Source organism: Papilio polytes, unplaced genomic scaffold, assembly GCF_000836215.1.
Source record: "Papilio polytes unplaced genomic scaffold, Ppol_1.0 DF824146.1, whole genome shotgun sequence".
NCBI classification, from domain to species: domain Eukaryota; kingdom Metazoa; phylum Arthropoda; class Insecta; order Lepidoptera; family Papilionidae; genus Papilio; species Papilio polytes.
In genome coordinates this window covers 1706999-1734766 of record NW_013525058.1, presented here as the reverse complement: position 1 = coordinate 1734766, position 27768 = coordinate 1706999, and the positions used below count along the sequence as shown (strand labels likewise).

Here is a 27768-nt window from a genome sequence, read left to right as displayed (position 1 = left end):
AATTTAAACTAAGACCGATTTAAATGTTTTTGTTTTGCAAAGATAAAATTAGCTATAACAAAAAATCACTTTCCCTAAGTTTTCCCGTTTGTAAATTCGTACAACGTATAGACGCAAAATATCATTGTTTACGGATTCATTAACCTATGTAGAACTATTAGCACATGCACATGGCGAGTTATATGTTACCGCCATTGTCTTCGGTTTATAGCGACTGTATTCAATTGTGCTGTTCATTGTTGAGAATATAAAAAGTCAACGCTATTCAATACTTAGGATACAGGACATGGATTTGAAATATTCGATCTATTGAGTAAACACGAGCATAGATTAGAAACATTTTATACTAAGTACCGATTGCACGAAATAAACAGTTACGAGTCATTTTGAGATAAAGGAAAACGTAAAAAATGCATTGTAACAGCCTCGGCTGCAAATTTTATTAATGTTCTTTTAACACCGTTCTCTTATAATTTTCTTTTTTGTGAAATGATTTCACACCAAATAATCAATAGTATGCAATTAATTCATCATTCAATGTGACAAGTATATATAATCTAGATAAGTATAAACGATCAGAAGTACGGGTTAAAGCCTAACGTAAAGGGTACTAAAGCAAATTCCGATAAAATCCGCTGCGACCGCTACGTAAGGTATGTAGGATAGATCGACGGTCGGTTCTACCAAATGCTTATCGGTCATCGGTCACAGAGATATTTCAGTTTTAGGACATCAGATTAAACTACGCCTCTAACTAAACTATCGCAACTCTGTTTAGTTGCGATTTGATTCCTATGAGCTTAGACGGAGGTGTGCACACTACTCGATTTTTACTTGTGCAACTAAACTGTTGAATTTGCTGCGAAACAATCGACAATCGCACAACAGCTGTGCGATAGTTTAGTCGAAGGTTTAGCCCACGCTTTTAAGATTAACATAAAAAGCAGTTCAGTAAATAATTTACGATAGTAATGAAATACATACGAAGCCAAAGTGTGTGTTCATTGTAACTGGCACCCTGCAATTCTTCAATCCGTAATCCACCTACGACGCGGGTACTTAAGTTAATGTGTTTGGATTTAAACCGGCAGTGCGTCCAGACAGGCAAACAGGTTTATTGTTCAGACACGACTTACGCACTAACGTATACATAGAAATACATAGATTTATATCTACAAAAATCTGTAAATAGTAGTTTTTAATTAAAATTATAATTCATTTTTGCCTTCTTTTATGGTGATTGATTGGGCTTTGTATACTTTTCATTGTATTTTTGCTAAAGCTTATACTAAATCATATGGTATAAACGTACAATCAATTTAAGCGGTCTTTTACCTACAACAATATTGAAAAGCTAACCGGCCTCCTTTTCAAAAAGGGATTGAAGAGAAGGAAGGAAGGGGACAATGCGCGAGGACAAAAGCGGCGGCGGTTGATGGCTCGTGGCTCGCATACCAATCACACCCGGCCGTGCGCCACCAACGGACTATGACGACATTCGCTTTTGTCAATTTTAATACAATGTATTCTTCATATAATCATATTACATTTATTAATATAAAGGTCCTACTATTATCCTAGGTATTTCAGCACAACAAATTACCAAAGTCCGTTATGTATCAAATAAGTAAACGATCTCTACTCGTTAAACTCTAATCTACTTGATCTGTAATCAAGCATGAGCTAAATTCCTAAATAGTTGATTAAAGTGGCATCTGCAAACAAGGTTTAATGAAGACTGCGGTTGATGTAGGGCAAACGGGTAAGTAGGTATAAACTCGGACAACGCACGTCCGTGTCAAAGATAGCCACTCGTTAACACAAAGAATTGTGAACAATGACGTCGATCATAGTTTAAAATCACTTCAAATAAGATTTTTTAATCTTTTAAAATATACCCAAGGTCACAATGACAAAAAAATGAAATAGATATTAAATAAATGCAACTTAGTTTGTTTAGGCAAATTACAAACGGGTGGTGTTCGCGAATGGTAGGTATGGTATAACTTCGAGAAGTCGTTTAAGACCCCGGTCTCGCCTCATTTAAATGCGAAATTAATACGACGTATTTTTACGTAACATACAAAAGACACTCGCGAGAAAGCTCGCGAAAGTTTTTAAAGCGAACCAAATTATTTGATTAAACTTGCAGCTGGCATTATAGAAATGCATATGCAATTATATGATACTAAGATAACTTTGAAATAAGATAAAAAAAACGGTAAAAATGTAACAAGGAACCGAAATCTATATCGACTAATGTGGCTAATGTGGCTACTCGTCACGCACTAATAGTTTTTATTTCTCGACAAGATACCATTAATGGTGCTGGCATAGCGTGTGGTCATCTGTTTCAATATATATAAATACTAACGGTAAAAATTAATTATAGCACGTCCAGTGATATAGACGATCACCTAAAACTTTGTGGTAACATTTGATAATCCGTACTACACAGGAAAGATACTTTTATAGATTCGTGATTGTGACCACATTGCCAACAATCAGTAGTTATAAAGTAGTGGTCATTATAGATCTGAATCTAACAAGGTCGTCAATTAGTTGTGCTTCGTTCTTACAATTGATTGAAATCGGATTTAATTCTTTAATATAGTAGACATATGATGTGAATGTTTACGTCAGTTGTAATTAAATATTGTAGTATTATTGGCAACCAGCTTAGGTCATCAGTAAACTGTTTTTCCTGAAGTTGCATTAAAAATAATCAAGATTCCAGGATTATTCGTACCCCATGTGTATACAAAATAAGACATGCTCTACATGCAATAAACTTATTTTTAAATCGTTCTAACTCACCGGTCAAGATGCGCTTGCGCTTACTACAGCACTTCCAAAACTTCATGTCTTATGTTGTCTGATCAGCAATTGGATGTGGCGGCCGTCGACTCAAGTGGCCATCGTCAAACTGAGTGGCGACGAAACAATGACTTTTGTTTACAAATGATCGACGCGCTGAATTTATTAAACTGTCGAGTGAGTGTCGGGCGATCGGCGAGTAGCGAACGGTCGAGACTGCTGTGGCGAGTGCGACGAACGCACACCCCCGACGGAGTCTCCGGCTGTTTGCACCGGCCGTTAATTGAACGAGGATGGCGTGGGTGCAACATCACTCCATCATCTTAATTTTATAGCATACTAACATGTGCCCGCGGCTTTGTTTGTCTTGAATTTCTTTTTTAATCTCAGGATCTTTGGTACTCACTCTCGGTCTATGTCCCTTTTTAAATGTGTGGAAAAATTCGGAGATTTGCTGTACCGTCAAAGAGTAAAATAACAATTTAACAAACATACGCAAAACTTGTAATTTTTCTTGGGGGTTAGTTAAATGTTAATGAAACAAAAAGACGTATACTAGCGTAAAAAAGTTTATTTTCTATCACATGATGTCTTCCTACGTACGATATTGATCTTGTTACATAATACATATAGATGCCAAATTAAATGCTTAGGACAAATCTAGCGAAGCTAGTTTGTCTTGTACATTCAAAAATACAATATTATGAACGTCAATAATTTATACTTTTACGGTTAGAATACCACAAAATAAAGCATATTCAAAACTATTTTCCTTAATATTTCCAAACTCTATTTTTAATGTCTTTCAAGGATGTTTTTAAACGATATTTCGTCGAATGCCAAAATTTTAAATCTATTGCACTATAAAAATACATAGATAAGCATAATTTCTAGGCACATTCCTGTACTCTCTAATAAAATATGATTACACACTTATGTACTTGTATAAATTACAATATTACGTCCATCTTAATTAAGAAACAAATCAAGTTTTTTTATAAAATATTTGTATGAAAATATGCAATTGAAAATTTTAAAGTTTCTCAACACAATGTAAGTTATTCCTTGATAATAATATTACACAGTTACTTTATATTTCTAACAACTAAATACGAAAAGATTAACACAATGATATTGAATATTGGTTGATACTATCTAAAAACTGGTTTATGAATTTTAAAATACAATTATTTTCAATAAATAAAACATAGAGAACTGATGTGTGTTATGTTAAATATTTTTTTTTAAATAAGCCACATTTAGTTTTTTTTTTTCTCAGGACTTTAAAGGCTGATATAAACTTCATTCAATATAGAAATGTGACAATTTCTTTTTAAAATAATTCATTCCTTGAAACCTACAATTAAACAATTATTAAATCAAACATTAAGTTTGGGACTGTTTCAGTTTTTCACTCACAAACCACACATTACATGCTTTCTTCAAATATATGTACTTTTCTGTATTACCATACAATTCTTATTACCAACAACTTACACACAACACAATTTAATTCAATTTGAACACAGGATCTTTCACAATTTTTTCTAATTTCAAAAGAAACAATCGGAAATTTATAATTTTTTTATTTGTCTTAATTTTTGTTTCGGAACAAATTTTCCAATTAAATCATTTATGTGATTTAAATAGAACCTTAAATAAATTAGGATCAAAATTTTCAATTTCATGATTAATTTGAGTATATTATCGAAAAAAAATGGAAGTTTACTACCAAATCACATTTTAAATATCTTTCAATAGTCCATCATTTATTGTGAAAGGAACAACATATTAAAAATCCCTGTGTACATATAGGGCACACAACTAACACTACAACTACATTCCTACACTCTCTAAAAAATAAATGTAACATACTAAATTAACTTCAGACTGCATATTGAGGACTATTTAAACACCAGTAACTTATGTCTTTATAATTATTCACTACGAAATTTTGATATGTATAAAACATAAAAATGTTAAAATAACTTCCATTACATTCAGAATTGTTTTAACAGCAGTCCCTTAGTAACAAAATCTCAAATTTTAACACCGCCTAAGTATGGGAGTTAAAAAAAGTTTTGCATAGATCTCACGCTAAATAATTCAACCAGTTTTTTGTTATACTTATCTACCCATAATAGTTAAAGGCACTGCTTTCCTTGGGTAAACAAACATAATTTCATCCACATTTATAACTATTAAGATTGAAGAATACAAAATTAAAACTATTTAAACCAAAGGAAATAAATGTGATGTTTAATATAATTATAAGTAAACTTTAGATATTGTTGACGGAGGGAAAATATATTGCATTCTGTGCAAACACTTCACTTTCTACATCTTTCAGCCTAATATTTAAAATTATTTGCATTTTTACTACATATTCCCCATTTCTCATACTACTGTGATGATACACTTTTAAGGATAAATTTTCATACAAGAAAATATTATATCTGGGAGCAGAAAAAACCATTAAAAACGCGCTATAATAAAGGCAATAATACCAATTCCTAAAAGATACCTGAAGGCGGGATTAATGATTCACAAAATTGCAGTTCTTCTTCACACAAATGACAAGTTGTCCAAACATTAACTTACAATACCTACAAAATCATATGCCTATAAAATATACTACATAGCTACTGCTAATGTAAATTGTGTAAATATGATTAAATTTATACTTACAGACACTTGTTTCATTCAGTTATCAATACTGAGAAGGTGTTAAACCTAAGTATCTACTAGCTTATTGCCAAAGTTACATGTGGCATATAAAAAATATTTCTCCGGCCACAAAATTTGTTGCTTCAATGTCAATAATGTCATCACATTTCTATTTCATTGTATTTTCAAATGTGACATTCCGATGTCAATGTCTGTACCAGGCACCTTGTACTCGTGTTTGGAAATGTGACACTGGAGTGACAAGGTACGCCTGCTGTGGTTGCTGCACCACCGCCAGCGGTATCACTTGCTGAGCCATCTCCACTGGCTGCCCACTATCCTCCGACACCCCCAACGGCTGAACACAGTGCTGTTGGGAAACTTGTTGAACACCACCCACTTGTTGTGTCAACACTTGTTGGTGTTGACTCACTTGCGGCACCAACATCTGCTGTTGCATCGATTGTTGTTGTGGTTGTTGTTGATGTATAACAACATGAGGGCCTTGATTCTGCATCTGTTGGTGTTGCACCTGCACTTGTTGAACTTGTTGCTGTTGTTGGTGTTGCACTTGTTGCTGCTGTTGTTGTTGTTGCTGCTGCTGTTGCTGTTGCTGTTGTTGTTGTTGTTGTTGCTGCTGCTGTGCTTCTTGTTGTGCATGTTGCTCCCTCTCCATGTCCTCTTTCTTCTTTGCATCCATAGCTGCCTTTTTAGCATCAGCTTTCTCTTTTTCCTGCTGTATCCTAATAGGGTCCTTGTTTTTGTCATATGACATACATTTCCCACTGCGGAAAGGCACCATATCCTTTGGCATCTCCTGCTTCTTTGTTGCAAACTTAACTTGAGGAAATTGATCCTTCATGAATGCCCGGAAAGTCGAATAGCCCATAAGCTTTACACCAGGTTCCAAAATTTCCCCATATTCCTTATATGCCTCAAATAGGTGTTTTCTTGAATCACCTTGTATTATAACTGTTTTGCTTGTTTTCTTGCCTCCTTCACCTGATGGCTGTACATCCTTTGGTGAGCTTGCATGTTGTTTCAAATATTCCTTTAGGAAATTAGTAGCGTGCTTGTAAATGTCCAGCGTGAAAGTGTTGTATGGCTTCTTACCAACATTACCATGTATTCGGGGAGCCACTCCATGCGTCATTACATGCTGTCTAATCCGCTTGAGCTGATAATGTGTTACATTTTCCAAATATAAAAAAGCTTCTAAACAAACTTTTCTCCCCTGATAAACATAGCACGCTCTTAATCTCCTTCTGACTTTGTGACGAGATGTTTCTGCGGGATTTGCTAAACTTGCCATTGTAATGCCCATCAGATACATGTCATGCTCACTTTTTGTCAATTCTGCAATATTTAACCTGTGGCGGTACACAGCTTCTGGATTGAGACCTCTATAGCAATTATCTTTGCAGTCACAGCCTCTTTTCAGTCTTTCTTTTACCTGTAAAATATAGTAATACAATAAAGAAATGAAATTTTTATGTTAAAACATTTCTAGTAAATATGAATTTAGAAATTTGCAATCACCTGTGAAGGATTGTCTTCCAATTTGTTATCAAAGACATCATCATCACTATCTGATTCTGCCATTTTTTTCTTTCTCTTGACAGCAACTTTCTTTTCAACCTTTGGTTTTGTGTCAACTTCCATATCCCCAGTTTCACCATCAACATTTGGTTCAAACTCAATACTGTATGTTCCCTGCATCGCTTGCAGATTGCCATCTCCATTCTCCACTTGTATAGTATGCCCTTGCCAAAGCACCTGAAATTGTTGTGAATTACCATAATTAGTAGAGAATTAAAAAGATATTACAATTATATATGAATGCAATAATATACCTGCTCCTGATGCCCATTGTAAGTATGTTGTTGTAAACCTTGTGCGGTGCTCAGTTCAAAAACTGAATGTTGCCCCATGACCGGGGTGTGCCATTGGGCACTTTCGCCGTACTCGCCTCCACCATTTTGATCGGCCGGAATGGAAACAATGATCGCTTCCTTACTGTCTACACTACGACGCTCCACCGACAATAGAGAGTGCAGCACCTCACTGGCTTCCTTTTCTGCCGGATTCACCACCTCCATCTTCTCATAGGACATAATCGTCCCCTCGAGTTACACTACAACCGATCGCTCATGTCAAATCACATGTATCTATCTACTAACATACGTGTATGTACAATAAGCAATGAGATGGCCAACCCGCCCCGAATGCTAAGCTAAATCTTACTAACCAACGATATAGACGAGAAAACCGCGTTAACTTTTCAAATTCATGTAAATAAACATAACAAAAATCGCGCAATTATTAACCTTAATCGCGTTTTTTAAGTTTCATTATCGCATAGCGGATCGAACTCCCGTGGAATATTGGGCCATATAGTCATACCAGAGAAAGAATAAAACTCACCTTTTTCCAGTAAAATCTGAAGCTGTGATGCTTAAAATTATATCCCCACGATTAAACGTTGATAGTAAATTATTTTTAATCAATCCATTTTCTTATTATAGTCATGATTAAAGAGAAATGCACAAATATTTCACAGAATTCACGGAAGCAATATGGCGTTACACTTTCCGTGAATAAAATCGGAGGACGCCGTAGAACATGTCATTGGTACAGTGCGCATGCACTAGGCGGCGCTGAAGTCGCAAGTTTCCGCAACGAACGCATCGCTTCAAAAAGGCGCGAACATTCAAACAAAAAACAACGCGACATTTTGTTCAATACACAGAAAATATTTTTTTAAAGTTTCATTATGACTAAATTCTATTATTTTAAGTAAACATATAGGTTGATATAGGTTCAATTTAATGATAACTATCATTAAATCAATAAGCAAAAACAAATCATTACTTCTTCTAAAGGTCTACGAATTTTGACCGAAGTCTTTCGACCACTACAACTGAAACAAGAAGATTCCTTCTCGTTGTGTACTGATGTCCGGTGATAACTGCTTGAGAACAACGAGGGATCTACCATATTTTTGTGGTAATTTAATCTATGGTCTAGGTACAATAGTGAATAATTGGCATTTTTGTCTATCCCCGACTAAAAGCGTCGCTTGGTAAGCTCTATAGTACTAGCCAATTAATAATTCAACTGTAATAAGAAGTTAGATTGCATTAATGTTAGATTAGCAGATATTTTAATCATAGCATTACGATATGTTATTTTTCATGTGTAATACTTTGTATAAGGTAATATTGTTTTAAAATTATGTATTGTTTGTTAGTGATGATTACATGAAAAGCCTTCAGTATGTTTCTATGAGACTTCTTTCATTATTTACAAAGTAGACGAGAATCGATAGTTTACGAAAGCAGCTTTATGCACCGCTATGGTATCCCATAGGTAGTCGATAGGACGTGTACATAAAACAATTTTATGTCTGTGTAAATAACGATTCCCTACGTTTTAAAAGTATTATTTCTTCTAAAATTTTAAGATTATGCATGAACAATTTTGTTGCATATTTCTGATTCTATACATATAATAAAAGAGTGCGTGTTTGTTGTACTAAAAAAAAATCTAGATTTCGAAAAGATTATGTATTTGCGTTGCTGAAAACTAAAATCGCATTTAATGAAATTTTGTCTGTCTGTCCGCAAGCAGCGTTTGTTCCGGGTCATCTCTGAAACGGCTAGGCCGATTTCAACGGGACTTTGACTGGAAGATAGCTGACATGGATAGGCATATTATAGGCTACTTTTTTAATACTGGGATGTCAAAATAGCGTTACGGATTGTCCAAAATTTGAGGTAACGAATTTTGCGGGCGACAGCTTGTCCATATATAAATGTTCTTACGGGTTAAAATTAAGGCCGCAGTTTAAACACAATATCCAATAAGAATATGAGCATAGCGTTACAAATCTGGCTCAGAAAAATCCAACACGTAATCAGATGAATGATGCGTACATCACGAGGGTCGGCAGTGGCGTGGAACGCACGGACGTTCAACTGTTATTTGTTGCAGTGTTTTGTAATTTCAAACATATTTTTTTCAATAAAAATTGAATACAATAAACATGTTATGACGTATGTTACGTATACTCAAACTTTCTTATTGGAAAAGAAAGTCTTATTATAATTATCGTTTATTTTATGTTTTGCTTACACACAAAACGGTATAATAAGTGGGAAGTCCTTTTTGGCAGGCAATGGATTTAACTGTTCCATTATGGAAAGAATGGTTACCAAAGTATTTTCCTAAATACGTTTACGAAACAGTCCTGGAGTCGCATTAGATAATGATGGTTTATGTTTTTTAACAGTGACAAAAGTTGTAAAAGAAATTATTGAAAACCTGCTTCTTTTAAAATCACCCTGCGCCGAACAGATTATAGCTGGTATATATAAAAAGTTTTTTTTTAATATACTGCAACATAAATTATTTCTATAATTCGTTATCCTACAACCTACGCAGTGAGTTTCCGAGGACGTTGTCCCAATTCTAAAATCGATTCAATGCTCTTTGTGACAAATGACGAACCTACTTACCTATTTATTGAATTTTAATTAAAATATTTTTAATGAATCGAAGTAGTAGTTAATACCACATTGTTTCATGAAATGTTAATGTGTTCTTTCATCATTTTGAAATGCTCATTAAGTAACCGTTGAACAATGTTATTATCTTCACCGGGTAAGATATAGAGTGTTCTAATTTAGGTATTTTAAAACTTCGTTGATGTTATGACGTCTGTTTACAGTCATAAACGTACGCCATAAATCGACATAACTCTCTACGCAAAGGTTTTTTGACCGAGTTCCCAAAAGGAGGTACTCAATTCGTCTGTATGTTTTTTTATTGCTAGCAACTAAGTAGGTGACAATATCTGATACAGAAATAAAATAGAAAAAGCCCAGAAGACGTAGAATAGTTTAAATTAAATTAATTTATTGTGTGTGACATTTATAAATTAAATATCAAGATATATTGGCAACATTTATTTTTTTACGAAGTTGTTTTTTTCCGGTATATACTTAAAAAAGTGTTAATTGTTCTATGTGTTAAAAAAATATTATGTTTGTTGCTGATTAAATATCTACCTACCTATTGTTATGGCTTTAAGATTTCTATTGTCTACTTGTACAATACAACTGCATCATTGAATACTGCTTAGTTAATATGTAATTAATTCTACTTTTTAATAAATGTTTCATATTAAAATATGTTTATTTACGATAGTGATAACACTAAGTAAAGCTCAAGTAAAGTACTTATTTAATCAACGGAACTCCTGTTTTGATAATGTTAACGAATTTATTGACTTCTTTTTATCTCAGGAATTCATAAAAAATTCACTACACAAATAATAATAAACACTCACCAGTAGCAGTATCCAGGGTGAAGCAGCTGCTGCGAGACCTGACGACTCCAGGCGAGGGTCCATCTGGCCACTCCATTCTTTCTTCCATGGCCTTCGAAGCGCTCCTCTTAAATTGTTCCAGAAAACTGTCTATTTGCGTCTCCAAGCTCGTTGTCGAGTTTGCCATCGTTTCCACCGAAACACCAAAAACAAACACTACTCGATATCATCCAGGCTACGACATTTTCGTTCTACGTCGCTATTTCCTTTGATATCGAATTTTGTACGATTTCATACTGCCGCCGTAACATCTTACTGTATAATTGTTAAACATTTTTTTTATCCGAATTCGTACATCGACCCTAAATCGCGTGCAAGCAAATTAAATAATACCGCAGATAGACAGGTACGAAAGAAAACTATAGCAACATGCAGCGATGTAATTTTACTACTGGTGCCGTATATACCACATCGAAAATAAAGCGACTTCCACCGACATCTATCGATCGCGCTAAACAGCTGTTTGTAGAGTGTTGCCCTTATTACATTGCGTCAAACAGAAGTAAAGTTGTTACTGATTATTACCATTCGTATTAATTTATAATTAATAGTAGTAAATAAACATTAACTTCATAAAAAATGATAAAAAACGCTGTATTGTCGCTTGAGCCTAAATTTAGTTGAAAGTGTAATGTACATGTGTGCAGGCAGTGACGTATTCTGGTTTATTGTAGTGTGCGTGAAGCCAATAGCGCTCGCCGGCAAGGGGATAGGCGCCTTGTCGGTCGAGCGCGCATCTCGAATCAGCCAGTATTGCGCGGGGCGCGCGTGTAGTTTGTGATATATTAAAGGTGACTCTATTTGTCACTAACGATACTACACCGGCGGCATAATGTCAAGTGAGTACACGTTTTTTTTAATTAATAATTTTTCTACAATGTTAAGGAAATCTTCACAAAATATTCGATTGTATTCACAACTTAATTGCCAATTTTTATTCTACTTTTATAGGGTAGATTTAAAAGTCTTAAAGTTAAACGCGCAAAAATAAGTTAGTTTGCTAATTTTTACGGCAAATGTGTCTTTATTAAGTTATTCTGGAGTTCATTTACATTATTATTAGTTAGTACAGTACGAATATCATTACATGAAATGAAAAACGCGCTATAGACGGTATTAAATTAAATTTTACCATTTTAGGATCACTTATAGAATATCTGTTTTTTTTTTTAAATTAATGTTATCGTTGTCTCATTCATTACAATAAATGAACCGACACAGACACTGTATCTTTTGTTGTACAATTTTTATCGTGAAAAATATTGAAATAATTATACAAAAAGGGTACTGTGGAATAAATTGTCTTTATAAAAGATCTCTTATAAGAAAGTATCTATTTCTCTTATGTTGCTTATGAACGATGTTATGAATTAACAAGTTAGCACACATTCACAATTTGCGTATGTGTTATCTGATTAAATTCTACGATTGTAAACAGACTAATGTTATCAACTAACTATTTCTGTATCTACACATAACTACGATATCGAGCAATATGTATGAAAACTGCATTGATCTTGACCATGGACTATTATGAAAATATTTAGAGTTATGCGATAAGTGTTTTAAGTTTATACGTAAGTAATTTGATAGTGAAATCGAGATTTCTAGTTTATTGAGAACATGTGGTTTTATATGTGATATTCTATATATCGTTGAGGTTAACCCGATTGCGGTATTTCTTAAATCTACAATAGTATTTGCACTTCGTTATATTAGCCTGGAATCGATTACAATGAACTCATATGTTGAATCGATTTCAGAGAAATTGTAAAAGGATACGATTTACGTAATATTCTTGTCTTCATATTGATCTTGTACAGCACTATCATTCAGTTTACTATACAATTGACATATTTTTATTTATACCTACATTTTTTAAAGATAGAAAATATTGCAATATCGAGGCGTTTAGATCTCTCCAGCTGATTTCTATAAAGTGGAACTTGTTTATAGAAATATCAGATAAAAAATGTACTAGGTTAGCTCAAGAAAATATTAACTTAACGAAATTAAATGGAAACAATCGACATTTATCAATTTTACTTCTAACTAATTTTTAGATGGATGGATGTTTGTTAGAGTTTGTAGCCTAAATGATTGAACGGATCTCGGTGAAATTTGTCATAGACGTAGACGATACTTTGGAATAACACATAGGCTACTTTTTTTTTTTTTAATTCCACGCGGACGGAGTCGCGCGCTAGATTAATATGAATACATGTTTAAGTTTAGTTTAAAAATACCTATAAGTTTTACTATAGTTATAATTTCCCAAAGGGGATTACAATGTTATCCGTTAACTGACGCCAGTGAGCCAGCCATTTCCATGCCAAACCGGCGCTACAGACCAACTGTTCTGGTCATATGTAAACCAAGCAAAAGCATTAAGTTCGCTTATACTTGTACTTACTTAATAGTGTTGTGAAAAACAATGTTAACTGTAAATAGAAAGTTTAACATGCCAATAATGATCATACGTGTTCGGTTGTCACGCTTTACTGGAACTCATTTATTGAGTCTCGAAGATTTTTTTTCATTAGATAAGCAAGCAAAATAACTTTGTTATGCTGGATCACCAATTAAGTCGACGGCAAATTCGTACACGAGCACAAAGTCTGCCTCAACTCCAGCCTCTAGTTTTTGACCAGTGCATTCATACTGGAATGTAATATAGTTGTTTCAATATGAATATATTTGAGCATGGCATTCTTGTGGCATGTTAAACGGTCGAGTGCTCGCATGGGTTCCCGCCGGACCGGCCGCACCTAAATAGAAACCGCAGGGACATTGCTCCCGGCTGACTCCGACTGATCCTGTGCCTGCGCCGCGCCTGCACCACTCGAGTGCCTTATTGGGATCAGTCCTAAAGCTATTTTAAAATATCATAACTTACCGAATATTTATATGTGCTATATATGTGCTGAATTTCATCGAGATTCATTAAGAAGTTTTGGAGAAACGAAGTAACAAACTTACGAAATTTTGCATTTATAAGTATGATTTCTATGTTGAATTTCACAAACATTTCATAGGAGTCGTAAAAACTATCCATGTCCTTGATTTATCAATAAAATGAACACGAAGGAACAGTTTCCAGTAAAATTAGACAGACATCCCGACGCTATATTATTTAACGACGACACAGCCTTGGAATTTATCGATCAATAAACATTTCGCGCGTGTAATGAAAAACAAACATTCTACGTATGCTAATACAAGACTGGATTTGTAAATAAGCAATCGGGATGTTATATTTTTCTCAGAATCATTATATTGTCATACAGGTTTTACCAGTTTTGTGACATTTTGTCTGAATCTTACATTAATTTTAATCTTTAATTAATATTTATCTGTGGGAAAGAACGAGAAAAGTTTATCAGATATACATTTCGATAAAAGATATGTTTAATAATTTTATACTCTTGTTTTACGTGCTAATAGCTCTCGTCGACAATTCCATCTAATTTGAATAATATTTTTATTTTTTTTATTTGACTTTAACGAGAGGAGTGACATTTGCAAGTTATATAGTAATTGGTACTAGATTCTCATACCATACTTTTTTAACTTTGGCCTGTTAAAGTGATAGGCCACAATGGCTGACAGAACCCACTATTATGTTACCATTACAATCCTTCCTAATTATAACAATCCCAGCCAAAAAAATATACAAATGTGCGATTGTTTTCTTTTCTCATAGAGTAAGTATTTGCATATGGAAAAACGTAATATCCACTTTGAAGTGTGAACAGTTGATTCGTTGCTCAGACATTTAGTCCAATAAACTTCAATAAAAGTCTCGATCGAAGACCGTAGTCTTCGTGTATTGTATTGTTTGAAACGGGCGCGTCACCAAACAACAAGAACGATCGTCAGTTTTATTGTGGAATGCATGTCGGCTGACGACTGCTCGCAACTGTAGTCACCACACATAAATGAAGACAGTCTTCTCCACGTTAAATCTATTCCTGATTTAATGGAAATGATTTACAAAAATCTGCACATAAAAATGACTTCTTTTAGTTGTTCTAAGTGTCGTCTTTGACCATAACTTCACATTTCTTATTTAAACCTTAACAAAATGAAAACATCTAGCTTGTAACTCGTTGAAAATATTGTAGGTTATCGTAACATGTTTTTTTAAACAAAATATTCGAAATATCCACCAGCTTCCCGGAACCGCAGCGAACCCAGCCCCCACGAATATCTGACGCCGTCCAGTGGGTTTTATTTTGAATTTTATTTGTGTCGCGCTATTTCGGATCTGGACGTGCGGCACTTGTCTATTACACGCCCGCCGCCCGCTGCCCGCTCCGGCGACCAAGCCCACGCTGAACACAACATATTCACGTAAATGTACCGACGAGCTGAAACAATGACGTTTACATCACCCTGTGTAAAGATGGTTGAACACTATGATGATGACATGATAATTATACATCTGTTATATTAACATCGTCTAAATAAAACTTTCTAATTATTTAAGAATTCGTATGATGTTATCTATGCAAATATTATAAGACAGACAATATGCAATCTGTAAACAATAGCATTAACGAGATATTGGTATGAATGCAATATTGATTACGTTCAATAGCCATACAAACAGAAGATGACAAGTCTGGGCAAGCTGTTTAGTCATCGGCACCCGTTGTTGCAGACTTAAAATAGTTTTGTTTAGCTAAATACAGGGTGTTATATTGAAAATATTGTAAGCCAATTGTGGCTCGACCACGTGCCAGATTACAATTTTGCTCGCTTGGTGGGCGCTTATACGCATCTTATGAACAGGGAACTGCGCACTTTGCAGTGACGGAGTATTCAGACAAGAGGAACGTGGAATGGCGTAATCCACCAAAACGAAAATTTCTATGTTATTTTAGAAATCTATGCACGTCATTGGCAAACGCAGGATTGTGATTAAATTCGTATGATCTATTAATGTGTGTTTGGCGCCACTAGTGATATTTTACAATTTCTATAATTCTTTTACGTATTTTTGTGAGAATGTGAAAAGTGTATGGTTTAACAATTTTAGGGAATAATGTGATTCAAATAGTTTGGCACATTTTATACACATAAAGATGTCTCAAATCACTTTGTGCGGGCTTTTCTTAGCGTTTTATTCTCGTTTTACTTTACTATATTTTCTAAGAATCTGTCCGCGTGGAAGTAAAAAAAGAATGAGTAGCCTATGTTCTTCCAGACTATCCTCTACATCTATACCAAATTTCATCGAAATCCGTTAAGTCGTCTGGGCAAAAAACTCTAACAAACATCTATCTATCCATCTAAACTTTCGTATTTATAATATTAGTGTGATTTCTAAACAATGTTAAGAAGAATTCGGAGACAAAAGTTAGAAAATACCATAACTCCGTATGAAAATTTATTTTATTTTTTTCTAACTTGCTTTGTATCCTATTACTGATAACAAGATCGTCCATTTTAATCCTCCAAGCAGACATCGCGCCAGTACCCTAGACTCATTACTGAGAATTGAGTCGTGTTACATGTCGACATTCGCAACAATACGCTTATACGTATTACAATGCACTTATGACTTAACATGGCTTTAACTGATTCTTAACTAAGCATTCTTATTAATTTAATCAGTCTGTAAGAAGTCGTTTAATCGTGAAAATAAATCGCTTATTTTCAAAGTTATAATTGATCGGACTGTATACTTAGCAATTGAGAACTTACCACTAATCTGTACTGTATACCTACTTAGACAGTGCTGCGCCTAAGGCACAACTTTGGTCTTGAATGGGGACTTTTATCTACATAATAAACCATTAGTAGGTTTATGATGTAAAGACAGGACACTACACTATCTTATTGGAAGTATGCATAGATGTATTATTCTAAAAAAAGCAAAAAAAAATTTATGAACTATGTCTAGCCCTCTAAGTCACGGGTGTTTTATTTTGATATTAAACTATTTCTTATTTCACCCCATTGGGTCTCCATTTTGTTTCACGTTCGGCTTTATTTTATTTGAATTAATTTGTTTCAGACCGAGCATGGGTTACTCTGGCTACAAACGACTCGTACGGGCTGGGAGCCCTGGTGCTTGCGCACTCGCTGCGCCGCGCCGGCTCTGCCTACCCTGCTGTCGTCCTCATCACACCCTCAGTTACTGACGCCATGAGGTACGTCATAGGAGACAAATTTAGCCCAAAATGTTCGCCTACATGCTGTATGATTTCAAATATCTTGTTGAACACTATTTTTATCGCATCGGTACATGTTTTAGTTAAAATTGTGGTATCAATATACAAAAAGATCATCTTCTGAAACACGTAATTATTTAATAAAAACTTTTTCTTTTACATTATGGGACTACTTGATCTGTGCATTTAGCTGTTTGGTTTAATAAAGATGCATAATAGCTTGATATCCTATCCTTAGTTCATAAGAATACCAAGCTAATTCTGCGTGGGTCGCAACTGATACAGAATAAACGAGCAATAATTTTCTGTTTCTGTTCAAGGTCTCGCAGCATTATTAACTGATAGGATTACAAGTTTAACGAACTAATATTAGAAACAATTTCGCAATTAATATCTATTAAAATTGTCGGACTAAAAACTAAACTATAATTTCTTCTGATATTCCATAATAAATACTTAATTATTATTCTATCATAGTAAGAGGAAATACGATTTTTCTACTCAAGCAGGATTTGCATCTCTGTGGAAATTATTACGCCAATTTCTTACATAATCTGTGGTACTCAGGGATCGTCTAAGCGCGGTGTTTGCTGAGGTGGTGGTCGTTGACGTGCTAGACTCTGGAGACGCTGCGCACCTCGCTTTATTGCAGCGCCCCGAGCTCGGCATCACCTTCACCAAGATTCACTGTTGGAACCTCACCCAGTATGAAAAATGCGTCTTCCTTGACGCTGATACATTGGTAAGTTTATGTACAACCAGCTTTGTGAAATTCAGAGACTTTTAGTAATTTTTTAATCAGTGGCTTAATGTAGATTTTTCAAGTAAGAACAGCTTCGATAGTTTATAATTATGATTAAAGGCCTGTCCCACCAAATTGTAAATTGTCTGGTAACAATTCAACGTGTAAAACAAGTGATGGAAATGGGGTTTTGTTACCTTACCTGACAGTGACGTCATTTTTAAGCTATCTGGGCCTCTATCAGCCAGTGGAAGGACAAATTAGATTATTTAAATAATAATAATATAAAGCATTTGTACATTTTAACAGTGACAAACAGTTTTAATGTAAATTATTGTGATACAGTGTTTAATTCTTGTTTTTCGAACTGGTCGATAAAGTTATCATTGATGCATAATACTCAATTACATCGTTCAGAATGCACATTGTTTATACATATAGCCACCAATGTGTTTCATCGTGACCTATGATCCAAACAAAATCTAGATACACTCATTGACCGAAATAAATAGTCCGAAAACGTTATTTTATTGATTACTTGCACATTCGGTTGTTATGTATTTTGTGAAACCGACTTCTTACTTTTACATTTGAACAGTTACATTACATTTCGAATAAATATCACTCGTCAAATTGTAGGAGTTTATTTCATCAAGATTTTCAATACGAGGTAAAGGTGATTATAAACATTTATTCGAAAATATCCATTATAAAACCACATGGTAGTAAAAAGTGTTTATTTTTCTTGGCGCGATTTTTAGCAACTATTTCTTACATGAGCCTATCGCATGTTGCAGACATCGTTTCTCTTGATACTAACCGATTTTTAATTCCCCATAACAACCATATGTGATAGTCGTTAATCTATTTCGATTTGTAGATGTTTATACAATAAGAAAGTCAATGTTACCGGATGTAATCGCCGGTCGTAACACGAGATGAGACGCACAACCGTGGCCCAAATATTTCCGGCAGTGTTGGACTTGCTCCAATATCATAATACACTTTCGTTTGCGTTTTCTTTCTAACATGGCGGACAGCTCTGCATTGTGAATTATGGAGATTACGCATTACCATCGCTTCCAGATATAACTTTGCATGCGAGAGACATTCCGTTACGCAACCTAACAAGGCGCCACAAAAAATTAAATAATTCGCTCCAATATCAAACGTTGATAGCGTGATGGATTCCATTGACATACCGTACATCATTATCGCGGGTTATTGTGTCAAACGAAGCTTTATCCACGTAAAGATAAAAACTGCTCAATAACTTATTTACTGTTTAGTTGTCGTGAAGAACGCTTGCATTACACGGCTTCTGATAAAACGGAACGAAATTATGTCTCCGGTGAAAAATAACTACAAATTGGATTTGTTAGATCTGAGGAACGTGCTGAGCGGCCGAGGTCGATAAATTGAATTAGCAGATGTAGGATGCGCCTCACTCTGATCCAATTTATTGGATTACGATTGACTATAAATGTATCTTAAATTATCGTTGTGTTGTAATCATGAAACGAACGCATGATGCTATCGCGGTATTGATATTTTTAAATTACATTTATAAATATTATTGCCTAGTAACCAGTACTATACTGGTCTTTAAAACTATTATTTATTATTACTTACAATTATGTGATCATTGTTATGCGTGTCGCCATTGAGGAGCAGGGACGCAATCTAGGAGACCACTTATAAAAAAAACTAAAAACTACTTCAAATAAAACCATAATAATAGTAATTGCCCTTTGTCCAGACCTAGCTTAAATCATAGGTTAGCAATTTACACTACTTTAAGGTAACCTTACAGTATAGGCAAAAACTTATTCCAGGTGGTCCAAAACTGTGATGAACTGTTTGAGCGTGAGGAGCTGTCCGCAGCGCCGGACGTCGGCTGGCCCGATTGCTTCAACTCCGGCGTCTTCGTGTACCGTCCCTCCGCGGAGACCTTCGCCAGCCTAATCACGTTTGCACAAGAACGCGGCAGTTTTGATGGTGAGACACAGTAGCGGACAAAATGTTAACAAGAATAACTCATTTGAATGCCGATATTTTGCCACATCTTTCTTTTTCAAAATAGTTTCTGTTAGTTTTTGCTAGTTCTGATACATACACAGAGTCAGAGAAAATGATGTTGAGAGGCGAATATTTAAACGTTAGTTTAAACTTGATATATATATATATATGTAGTAATTAAACAAACTAAGTGGAGTTTAGAATTTTTCTAAGAGGACTGTTATTATAACAAGGCTAATATTATTTTCGTCCAGGCGGCGACCAGGGGCTGCTAAACTCCTACTTCTCCGACTGGGCGCACGGAGACATCAATAAGCATCTGCCTTTCCTCTACAACGTTACCTCCGCCGCATTCTACTCATACTTGCCCGCACTCAAACAGTAAGTTATTGTATTAACACTCATGATAAGTTTTGATACGTTTTATAGTGGTGCAGATGTTATTTGTTACTTTACTAGCGTGAGTAGCCTTTGTGCTCTTCCAGACTATACTCTACATCTGTACCAAATTTCATCCATACCTTTGAAGCCGTTAAAGCTACAAACTCTAACAAACATCCATCAATCCTTTTAAACTTTCGCATTTATAAAATTAATATGAAGTATGATTGTGTTTTTATCGGAACCAATTTCGATCATCCTATTCATCGTAAATCTTTGTTTTTAATTATCGCATGAAATAAAATCACACATACAAAATGTCCATATTTTTATTCAAATGAATTTTCGTTTCTAGCTATGGGCAAAACCTTAAAATAATCCATTTCATCGGCGCGGCCAAGCCGTGGCTGCAGCAGTTCGACTGGCAGTCGCGGAGCGTGGACGCGCCCGACCACCTGCGGGAGCTGCTGCAGCAGTGGTGGGACCTGTTCGTCTCGCAAGTACACCCGCTGCTCGATACTACTATGGTAAGTCATTTTTTAAAACGTCAAATAAATGTAAATAAAAATTGTGCTAGAATTGTGTGGTAGGCTAAAATAGGCTATTCTGAACGTTAAAGTATTTAGTTTCATGTAGGCGGAAATTAAATTGCGAACGGCGTTTTATAGCAACACTGGTTGAATAAAGTTTGACAGCTGTCAACTTCATTAGTGTTGTGAACTAAAGTCGATAAAACAATATAAAATCGTTTTACTTTTTTACGGGCCTTGGTGCAACGCTGAAGAAAGCATTTTTTTTTATTATAAGCAAACCAAATACTCTAGTAGGTAGGTCTTAATTAATTGTACATGGACCACAATGCCGGGAGTCGATTTACTTATCGGTAATATTTGAAATGAATAAAGATACTTTCTTAGTATTAAAACCGCGTAACATCGATATCCGAGAATCTAGTATCATATTGCACTGTGAATAGGATTGTTAAAATTATTACTGTATTGGAGATTTGATATTTGCGGTATCGTATCGGATATCTGCCAACCGCATTGTCTCTGGTCTTATTAACCTCAGGCACTAAGTCAGTATTCTCGCTTCATTTGTGATTTATATCTGATCGATACAACATGTCTTCCAAGCATTCTGAACAGGAATTACATATAACAGAGGTGAGAAATCTTAATACAAGCATCGTTTCTATTATCTTATTTTTTCTTAATTTCAATTTATTTCTTGAAGAGTTTACGTTTGTTTTTTTTACGTTTTCCGGTTTGTAAATATTGCGAGACATAGATACCAAACACGCTTGAGACTGAGCTTATTGCATTATTCCTGTTATTGCACCACGTTTATAAAACACTACGATGCTAGTGCATTAATCTAAGCATTTCTCCAAAATACTAACATTTTCTAACTGTCCGCAATTTTATAGCTTTTGCACGGGTTATTGTTATTTTAATTTTGTATTGGGATGGAGTAGATGGTGTTGGTATTTTGGTGAAATTTCACCTCGCTAGCTACGTAAACATACATGTGATTTTCTTGCAAATATTTTTTATGACAAATAAGCGAAGTGAACAACTACTGTATGTTTATTAGCTAGCTTTTTGTTTCTTTTGTTTTTACTAATGACTTGAATTGAGCTTCTTGCACTGTTTTAAAAAAAATAATTCGACGTGCTTGAAGTTTGATCCAAGTGACTTGCATGCAAACCTGAATCTTCTCACTCCAACCATAGGTTGAGGTTGAAGATGTCCCTACGACGTTAGCGCTGCCAGAAGAAACATTCTTCACCCACAGTGAACAAAGATCTGATTATGATTACTATAAACCCATATTAGATCCGGATTCTGAATTTTATTGGCATCGTCCAGAAGCTCAAATATCTGATCCAGAAGTAATAGTACCCGCGATAGATATGACACAGTTTCATGATCCATGGGACATTTACCAAGGTCATATAAAACCAACAGAGGAGACAAAAAGCAATTGTTCTAATCAGCAAGATGTAGAAGTTATAAGAAATGTTTGGGAACAACCATCACTGCGACAATTTCAAAATTACACTGAACCATATCACATACCAGTACATGATACAAGAAACCATGAAATGTATCGCGAACAAACACAACATTACGGAACACATCGCCAGGAAACATCTCACACCGAATTATTTAGCACTGAAGGACAACACAATAAAAGACATCACAAGGAACCACAACACCATGAAACATACTACAATGATAATCATGCACATGTAGATTCATGGCACTCAGAACCCAATACAGAAATATATCGCGAAAACACAACGCAGCACTCGTGGTCACAACCGCACAATACAGAATCATACAACAACCATAATCATTATGAAAATAAACATTATGATGGTCACCAAAATGAATACTGTAGTTACAATAAAGACATAGAAACACATTCCAATTTTAGCTACAAGCAACAAAGTTTACACCATTCTGAAGATTCAAATTATCCTAATGCCTCCTCTGAAACCTATAATCAAAGTAATCAAGAATACTATAATTTGCAAATTTCAGATCCTTCCCAATCACACTTCGCCTTTCAGCATGAACATCAACCTTCCTCCGACAAAAACATTCCAGCATTAGTATGTCCTAGTATGCATCAGCTCGAATATTCTCAGTCCCACCAAGATATAAATGAGCCAAAGTTTTGTAATCATGAATGTAACGTTTTACACTCTCACACTAACGATCAAAATTCACATTTTAATGGGAATTCTGAATCTCAAAATATTCAAATGCATATGTCGCATTTACAAGAACAAATAGAACAGTTTACTCACCCGTTAAGAAAAAGAATGGAATACGCATATTACGTACATTTAGATCATGAGAAAGAAAGAAATCGTCAAATAGAAAAGTTGAAGGACCTAGCAACAGAGAAAGTACCCAATGGTCACGGTTCAGAATCTGAGATAGATGGTTTTGAAGATTTTATTGTTCCACGTCATCCTTATGATGGGTTTTATTTGCGGCACAGAACGACAATAGACTCACGTGGCCGTAAGATATGTACGCATGAAATTCCTCCGCCTCCATCGCCCTCGCCTTCGATCTCACCTGCAGAAAGTCCAGTTTATTTCGATGCGGAATCCGAATTCTCATCGCCCGAGGACACTTACTTAGATAGCGATGATCGAGAACATGTAAGTTACTTTAATCACATTCTATTTCATCGAAAAATAGGTACGTACAATTTGTTTAAAGTGTGTTTAATTAATTTTATTTTTTCATTGTAAGAGAATGATTTTGCTATTGCCAAAGTAGCCTGCATGCTGTTTTGTTGATTTAGGCTGCACGAAAATGCTTATTAACACATGTAAAGAAACCCTATAAAATTGTTATAACATTTTGAATACTTTACGAATATGTAATGTTTATCTGAACCTAACGCAATGCTATAGTATGTATGTGTTTATTACAGAGCGGTGTGGCGGGCAATCTAGCACGCGTATCCCCTGGCGACATTGGAGCACAGCGAGAAGCACTTGATGAATTAACTCGTCGCCAAGGATGGGAAGCGGGCAATATTGATTACATGGGCGCCGATTCCTTTGCCAATATTTGGGCGAAGATTTCCCAAACTCTTAGTCAGCCTCCAGCATTACCACCGAAAGAACCCACCCCACCTCCAGTTGCAGCAGAAGCGGAAGCAACAGAAGTACCGCAACCTGCGGTTTCTCCAGCTCCTGCAGTAGAAGAACCCAAAACCGAGATTCCTGTGGAATCAGAACAGTCGAAAGAAGATCTTTTAGATGCAGTAAAACCTAGCAAAGTAGAAGAGCCCGTAGCAGCGGTTCCGCCAACCGAAGAATCCGCTCAGCTTAAATCTTCTGAAACTGTACCATTAGCAACTCCTGAACCTTCATCAGAGCCACCTGTAGAGACTTCACCAGAAGAATCAGCATTACCCGCGCTACCTGTCTCTGAAGACCCAAAACCTAGCTCTCTAGTAACTGAAACTATCTCCGAAGAAGCCAAACCTAGTCCACAAGAAGCCGAGCCAACATCCCAATCCGTCGAACATAGTCCTCAAGAAGCTGAACCTAGCCCCGTAGAAGCCGTTGAAACTCCAATTGCTAAGGAGACAGCTCCTACGACAGAAGCACTTCCTGAAGCAGCTTCCTCAGAAGAATCTACTATAGCAGTCGAGACTGCCGACATTCCTGTTGAACCATCAGTTCCTGAAACTCCGGAGATACCTGTTCCGGTAGTTGAAGCCGTATTAGCGGAAAAAGAGACACCCGCTGAGGAAGCAGTCAAAATCGATGAAATACCTGCCCCTGTTATAGAAGCTAGCGCAACTGAAATTCCTAAATCAGAGGCTGAACCAGTAGCAGCCGTAGCACCTCCTCAAGAACAAAAAACTGAAGAAAAAGTAGAAGACGTGATCACTAAAGTTTCTGAGGACGCCCCCGCTGAGGCTACCCCTGTTGAGACACCTGCGGCAACTCCTGAAACGCCTGTTACTGCCACCGAAGCCACTACTCCTGCAGCGACCGAGGCTGTTCCACCAAAACCAGCAGATATCCCTTTGACAGGTGCCACTGATAGCCCTCCTCTAGCAAACACGCCTTCTAAGGAAGATGTTACAGCTGAAGCGGCTGCTAAATGTAAGTAAAGGTGTAAATGACGACATTCAACCCGTTGAGTTTGAACGGCTTTGCACAGTTATTATAACGAAGCATATACAAATGAGAGGTAAAACGTAAATAAAATACAGCGTTAACTAACACATCAAGACAGAACATCACATGGTACATGGTATTTTTTTTTATTAAATGACTTTTTAAAAATAATGCCTAAACATATTATCTACAAGTCCATGAATTAATGTATGAAAAGGTTGCGTCTACACCTCACTGTTTACAATTATTCATAACTCATCGACCAGCAATCATTATTATTTTCTAAAAGAACAACCTATTCTTTATATATGCTTCGTCCACAGAGTACATTTTTCAGTTTTTTTTTTTTGTCAGATTTCTACTAATTCCATTATTTAGTTAAGTATAGTTTGTTCTACAGGGTAGATTGGTTTGGAACACCTATCCGTCTTGTAGAACTTGTTTTGTTTTATTTGTGCCGTTTTGTGCTGTTTGGTTTTTATGTTAATTTACTGATCATACCTTTCAAAATTACGTTGTTATTTCACCCAGCTACCGAGGAGGCAGCTCAAGAGACGCGGCTTTGATAGAACAGGTAATAATAATATTACACTCGGACTCAACACCAATTATCTAATTTGGGATATGGTGTCTATTAATTTTTAAAATAGATTTATAACAAGTTTAACAATGAAGGAAAGGTTATTGCACCTTATTTTAAACTTATTATTATATCTATCTCCGATTCTAAGTCAAGAAGTTGATTATTTATTAAGAGAAGGAGGTTAATGAGCGTCTGTAACACAGAGGTTCTTTTAGGCGATTTCTAAACAAATTATCTTTTCGGTTCTTTTTTTATGCTAAAATAAATTTTAACGTATGCTAGTCTACGCTAGATATTGAAATTGTTTTTCACGTGTATGCTTTACCGAAATATCCGATGTCCTTCATATTAAATTCATGTAGTTATTTAGAATTTGGGTTGAGTCCAAGTGTGTATAAAATGACGTAGGAACATTTGGTCGACTGTGACAAATGTTGGTGTTACTTCTGGGATGTATCAAGGAACTATTGGAAATTAATCGATTTCTATTAATCTAAATTGATTTTACTCGATGCAGTTGTCTTTTAATATACAATTCTAGCCGCTACAGGTGCCGTATAAAACTGGTTAAATTATTTAAATCTGTTTATCTGAATACATTTTATTAACAATTTTAAAATTCGATTATTTTAAGCAGAGTTATGATTTATCATAATAAATGCGAGTCACCAAAATTAAATAATGAAAAACTCTAAAATGTGGTAGAAGATAAATTACTATTAAATTGGTTGTAAATAAAGCCGCAAGTCGATAAGAACAAAACTTGAAAAGTCCTAATTATAAATAGAAAAAAGATTACTGCAAAGAGAATGAATACAAAGTTCCTCACAATTTTACCACGCAGTAGCAGAACTGTCTCAAAATCAACAATTTCGTATTTTATTTTGTTTTGCTTTTCATGACTTGTCACACATTGCAAGGAACATTATTCAACGCTTGTCCTCCACGGTACATTCTCACTTGTGCACACCTTATCACGATCAACGTCATAATACTACGAATAGAATACCTATACTCTCTAGTTATTAAATAATTGTTTCGGACCATGCTCAGTATACATACATGAGGTAATGATTTGTAAAATAATAATCCTTGTAATGTCATCATGAGCTTGTGATGTCCGCTAACTGACACAGTTCTAACTTTCCGCTTGCATCGTTTCGATTTAACCCTGTAGCTCTGTTCCCTCGACTTTGTTCCAGGCGCTAACCGAGCTTGCTCTCTAATGTGACCGCGATACTAACGCCAACCGTAACCGAAAACGAGAAATATAAGGAGGGAATAAATTGGTTGTGTAGCGGAGGCGCGCCGCAAGCCGGCGGGCAAGCTGCGCCTGCACCCGCCCGCCGTCGCAGACCCCCTGCCTACCCCCGACAGCGAGCTTGAGGACGCCGACACGCTCGCGCAGTCCATCATCGCCAGCGAGTTGCGCACGCCAACTGTCACTTCCCCTACCCCGGCGCTGCGCAGTCCCGTCTCGCCACCACCACCCAAACAGGAGAAACGACTTTCCGCTGATGAATCGCAGCTGCCCACCCCGCCCGTTGGCTCAGTGTCTCTCTCACAGATAGGAGTTAAACCTGCTAAAGACAAGCCCACGACCGCAGCCCAAATAGAGTCCTCGCTAGCGGATAAACCGGCGCCCACGTCGCCAACGTCGCCAACGTTGCCAACTTCTCCCACTGAAGCAAAGGCACCAGCAGAAGCGCCTAAAAAGAAAGTCGTGAAGAAGGTGGTTAAGAAGGAGAGCGCAGCGAGTGGCGACGCGCCCGTGCCCCCGCCGCGTAAGAAAGAAAAGAAACCCAAAGAAAAATAAGCTCCCGACAGTTCCTCTGTGCCATACGTGTAGCCTCTCCTATAATGTTAACGTGTATTTAATTTTCGAATATGCTTTTACGTGCCGTAACAATTATGTTTTAGAATTTAGTTTTTATCATTTACTACTATACTATAACGTGTCCATTATATTATTTTTCTCATAATCAACTTTTGTACTGATGAATATAAAACTTTTATTTATTATGTTAATCCTATTTATAATTTTTACCGATTGATTCATTATTTTAAGATAATCGATTTTAAATTTGATTTTAAAATTGGAAATTGTCTAACCAAAGGACGAAACATTATGAATTGAAGATTTTTTATTAATTTTTGTATTAAATGTTATTGAATTATCACGTTGTCTCATTGCGTAACCTGTAAATAAATAGTAGATAAATAATAAGGTAAGAGAGATCAAATAAATGAAAAATACAAATTAAGCTTCTAATCATACTTTCATACTAATCATACTTCATAGTTACAAATATTATAAATGCGAAAGTT

At 35.7% G+C, this 27768-nt stretch overlaps 3 protein-coding genes across 10 annotated transcripts in view; 1 reads left to right on the top strand and 2 right to left on the bottom strand.

The window, feature by feature from the left end:
- LOC106111857 (guanine nucleotide exchange factor DBS-like) overlaps positions 1-11246 on the bottom strand; it is a 71219-nt gene extending 59973 nt beyond the window's left edge. The window contains exon 1 of one of the 4 annotated variants that reach the window (XR_001226203.1): positions 10835-11246. Coding sequence is in view for 3 of the 4 variants with exons in the window: in XM_013294014.1 (XP_013149468.1) it covers positions 10835-11000 (166 nt within the window). In the remaining variant the exon portion in view is untranslated. Of the gene's footprint in view, positions 1-2817; positions 3040-10834 lie in introns of those variants that run through there. The other 3 variants (XM_013294014.1, XM_013294015.1, XM_013294019.1) reach the window with 3 other exon arrangements.
- Positions 3369-8110, bottom strand: LOC106111859. Its single transcript, XM_013294020.1, has 4 exons — positions 7909-8110; positions 7338-7618; positions 7024-7260; positions 3369-6937 (listed from the first exon to the last, which is right to left on the bottom strand). The coding sequence occupies exons 2-4, from the start codon at positions 7596-7598 to the stop codon at positions 5690-5692; spliced, it is 1746 nt and encodes a 581-aa protein (XP_013149474.1). The 5' UTR covers positions 7599-7618; positions 7909-8110; the 3' UTR covers positions 3369-5689.
- Positions 11247-11568: 322 nt separating the features above from the next.
- Positions 11569-27617, top strand: LOC106111891 (cell surface glycoprotein 1-like). 5 transcript variants are annotated; one of them, XM_013294083.1, is made up of 10 exons: positions 11569-11712; positions 16896-17031; positions 17620-17794; positions 19630-19792; positions 20068-20194; positions 20550-20721; positions 21930-23375; positions 23654-24842; positions 25389-25431; positions 26643-26831. In XM_013294083.1, the coding sequence occupies exons 1-9, from the start codon at positions 11706-11708 to the stop codon at positions 25421-25423; spliced, it is 3450 nt and encodes a 1149-aa protein (XP_013149537.1). In that variant the 5' UTR covers positions 11569-11705; the 3' UTR covers positions 25424-25431; positions 26643-26831. The 5 variants fall into 5 exon arrangements, with proteins under 5 accessions (XP_013149537.1, XP_013149538.1, XP_013149539.1 ...); XM_013294084.1 differs by having other exon boundaries at positions 26739-26828; XM_013294085.1 differs by lacking the exon at positions 25389-25431.
- Positions 27618-27768: the final 151 nt, after the last annotated feature.

Excerpts from the sequence above, each read along its gene's own strand:
- LOC106111859 (XM_013294020.1), bottom strand. The coding sequence starts at position 7,598 with ATGTCCTATGAGAAGATGGAGGTGGTGAATCCGGCAGAAAAGGAAGCC. Across the intron at positions 7,261-7,337 it reads ACAATGGGCATCAGGAGCAG|GTGCTTTGGCAAGGGCATAC; the intron begins GTATATTATTGC and ends CAACAATTTCAG. Across the intron at positions 6,938-7,023 it reads TGGAAGACAATCCTTCACAG|GTAAAAGAAAGACTGAAAAG; the intron begins GTGATTGCAAAT and ends TATATTTTACAG.
- LOC106111891 (XM_013294082.1), top strand. Across the intron at positions 17,032-17,619 it reads TCAGTTACTGACGCCATGAG|GGATCGTCTAAGCGCGGTGT; the intron begins GTACGTCATAGG and ends TGTGGTACTCAG. Across the intron at positions 24,843-26,738 it reads AGCTGAAGCGGCTGCTAAAT|CGGAGGCGCGCCGCAAGCCG; the intron begins GTAAGTAAAGGT and ends TTGGTTGTGTAG.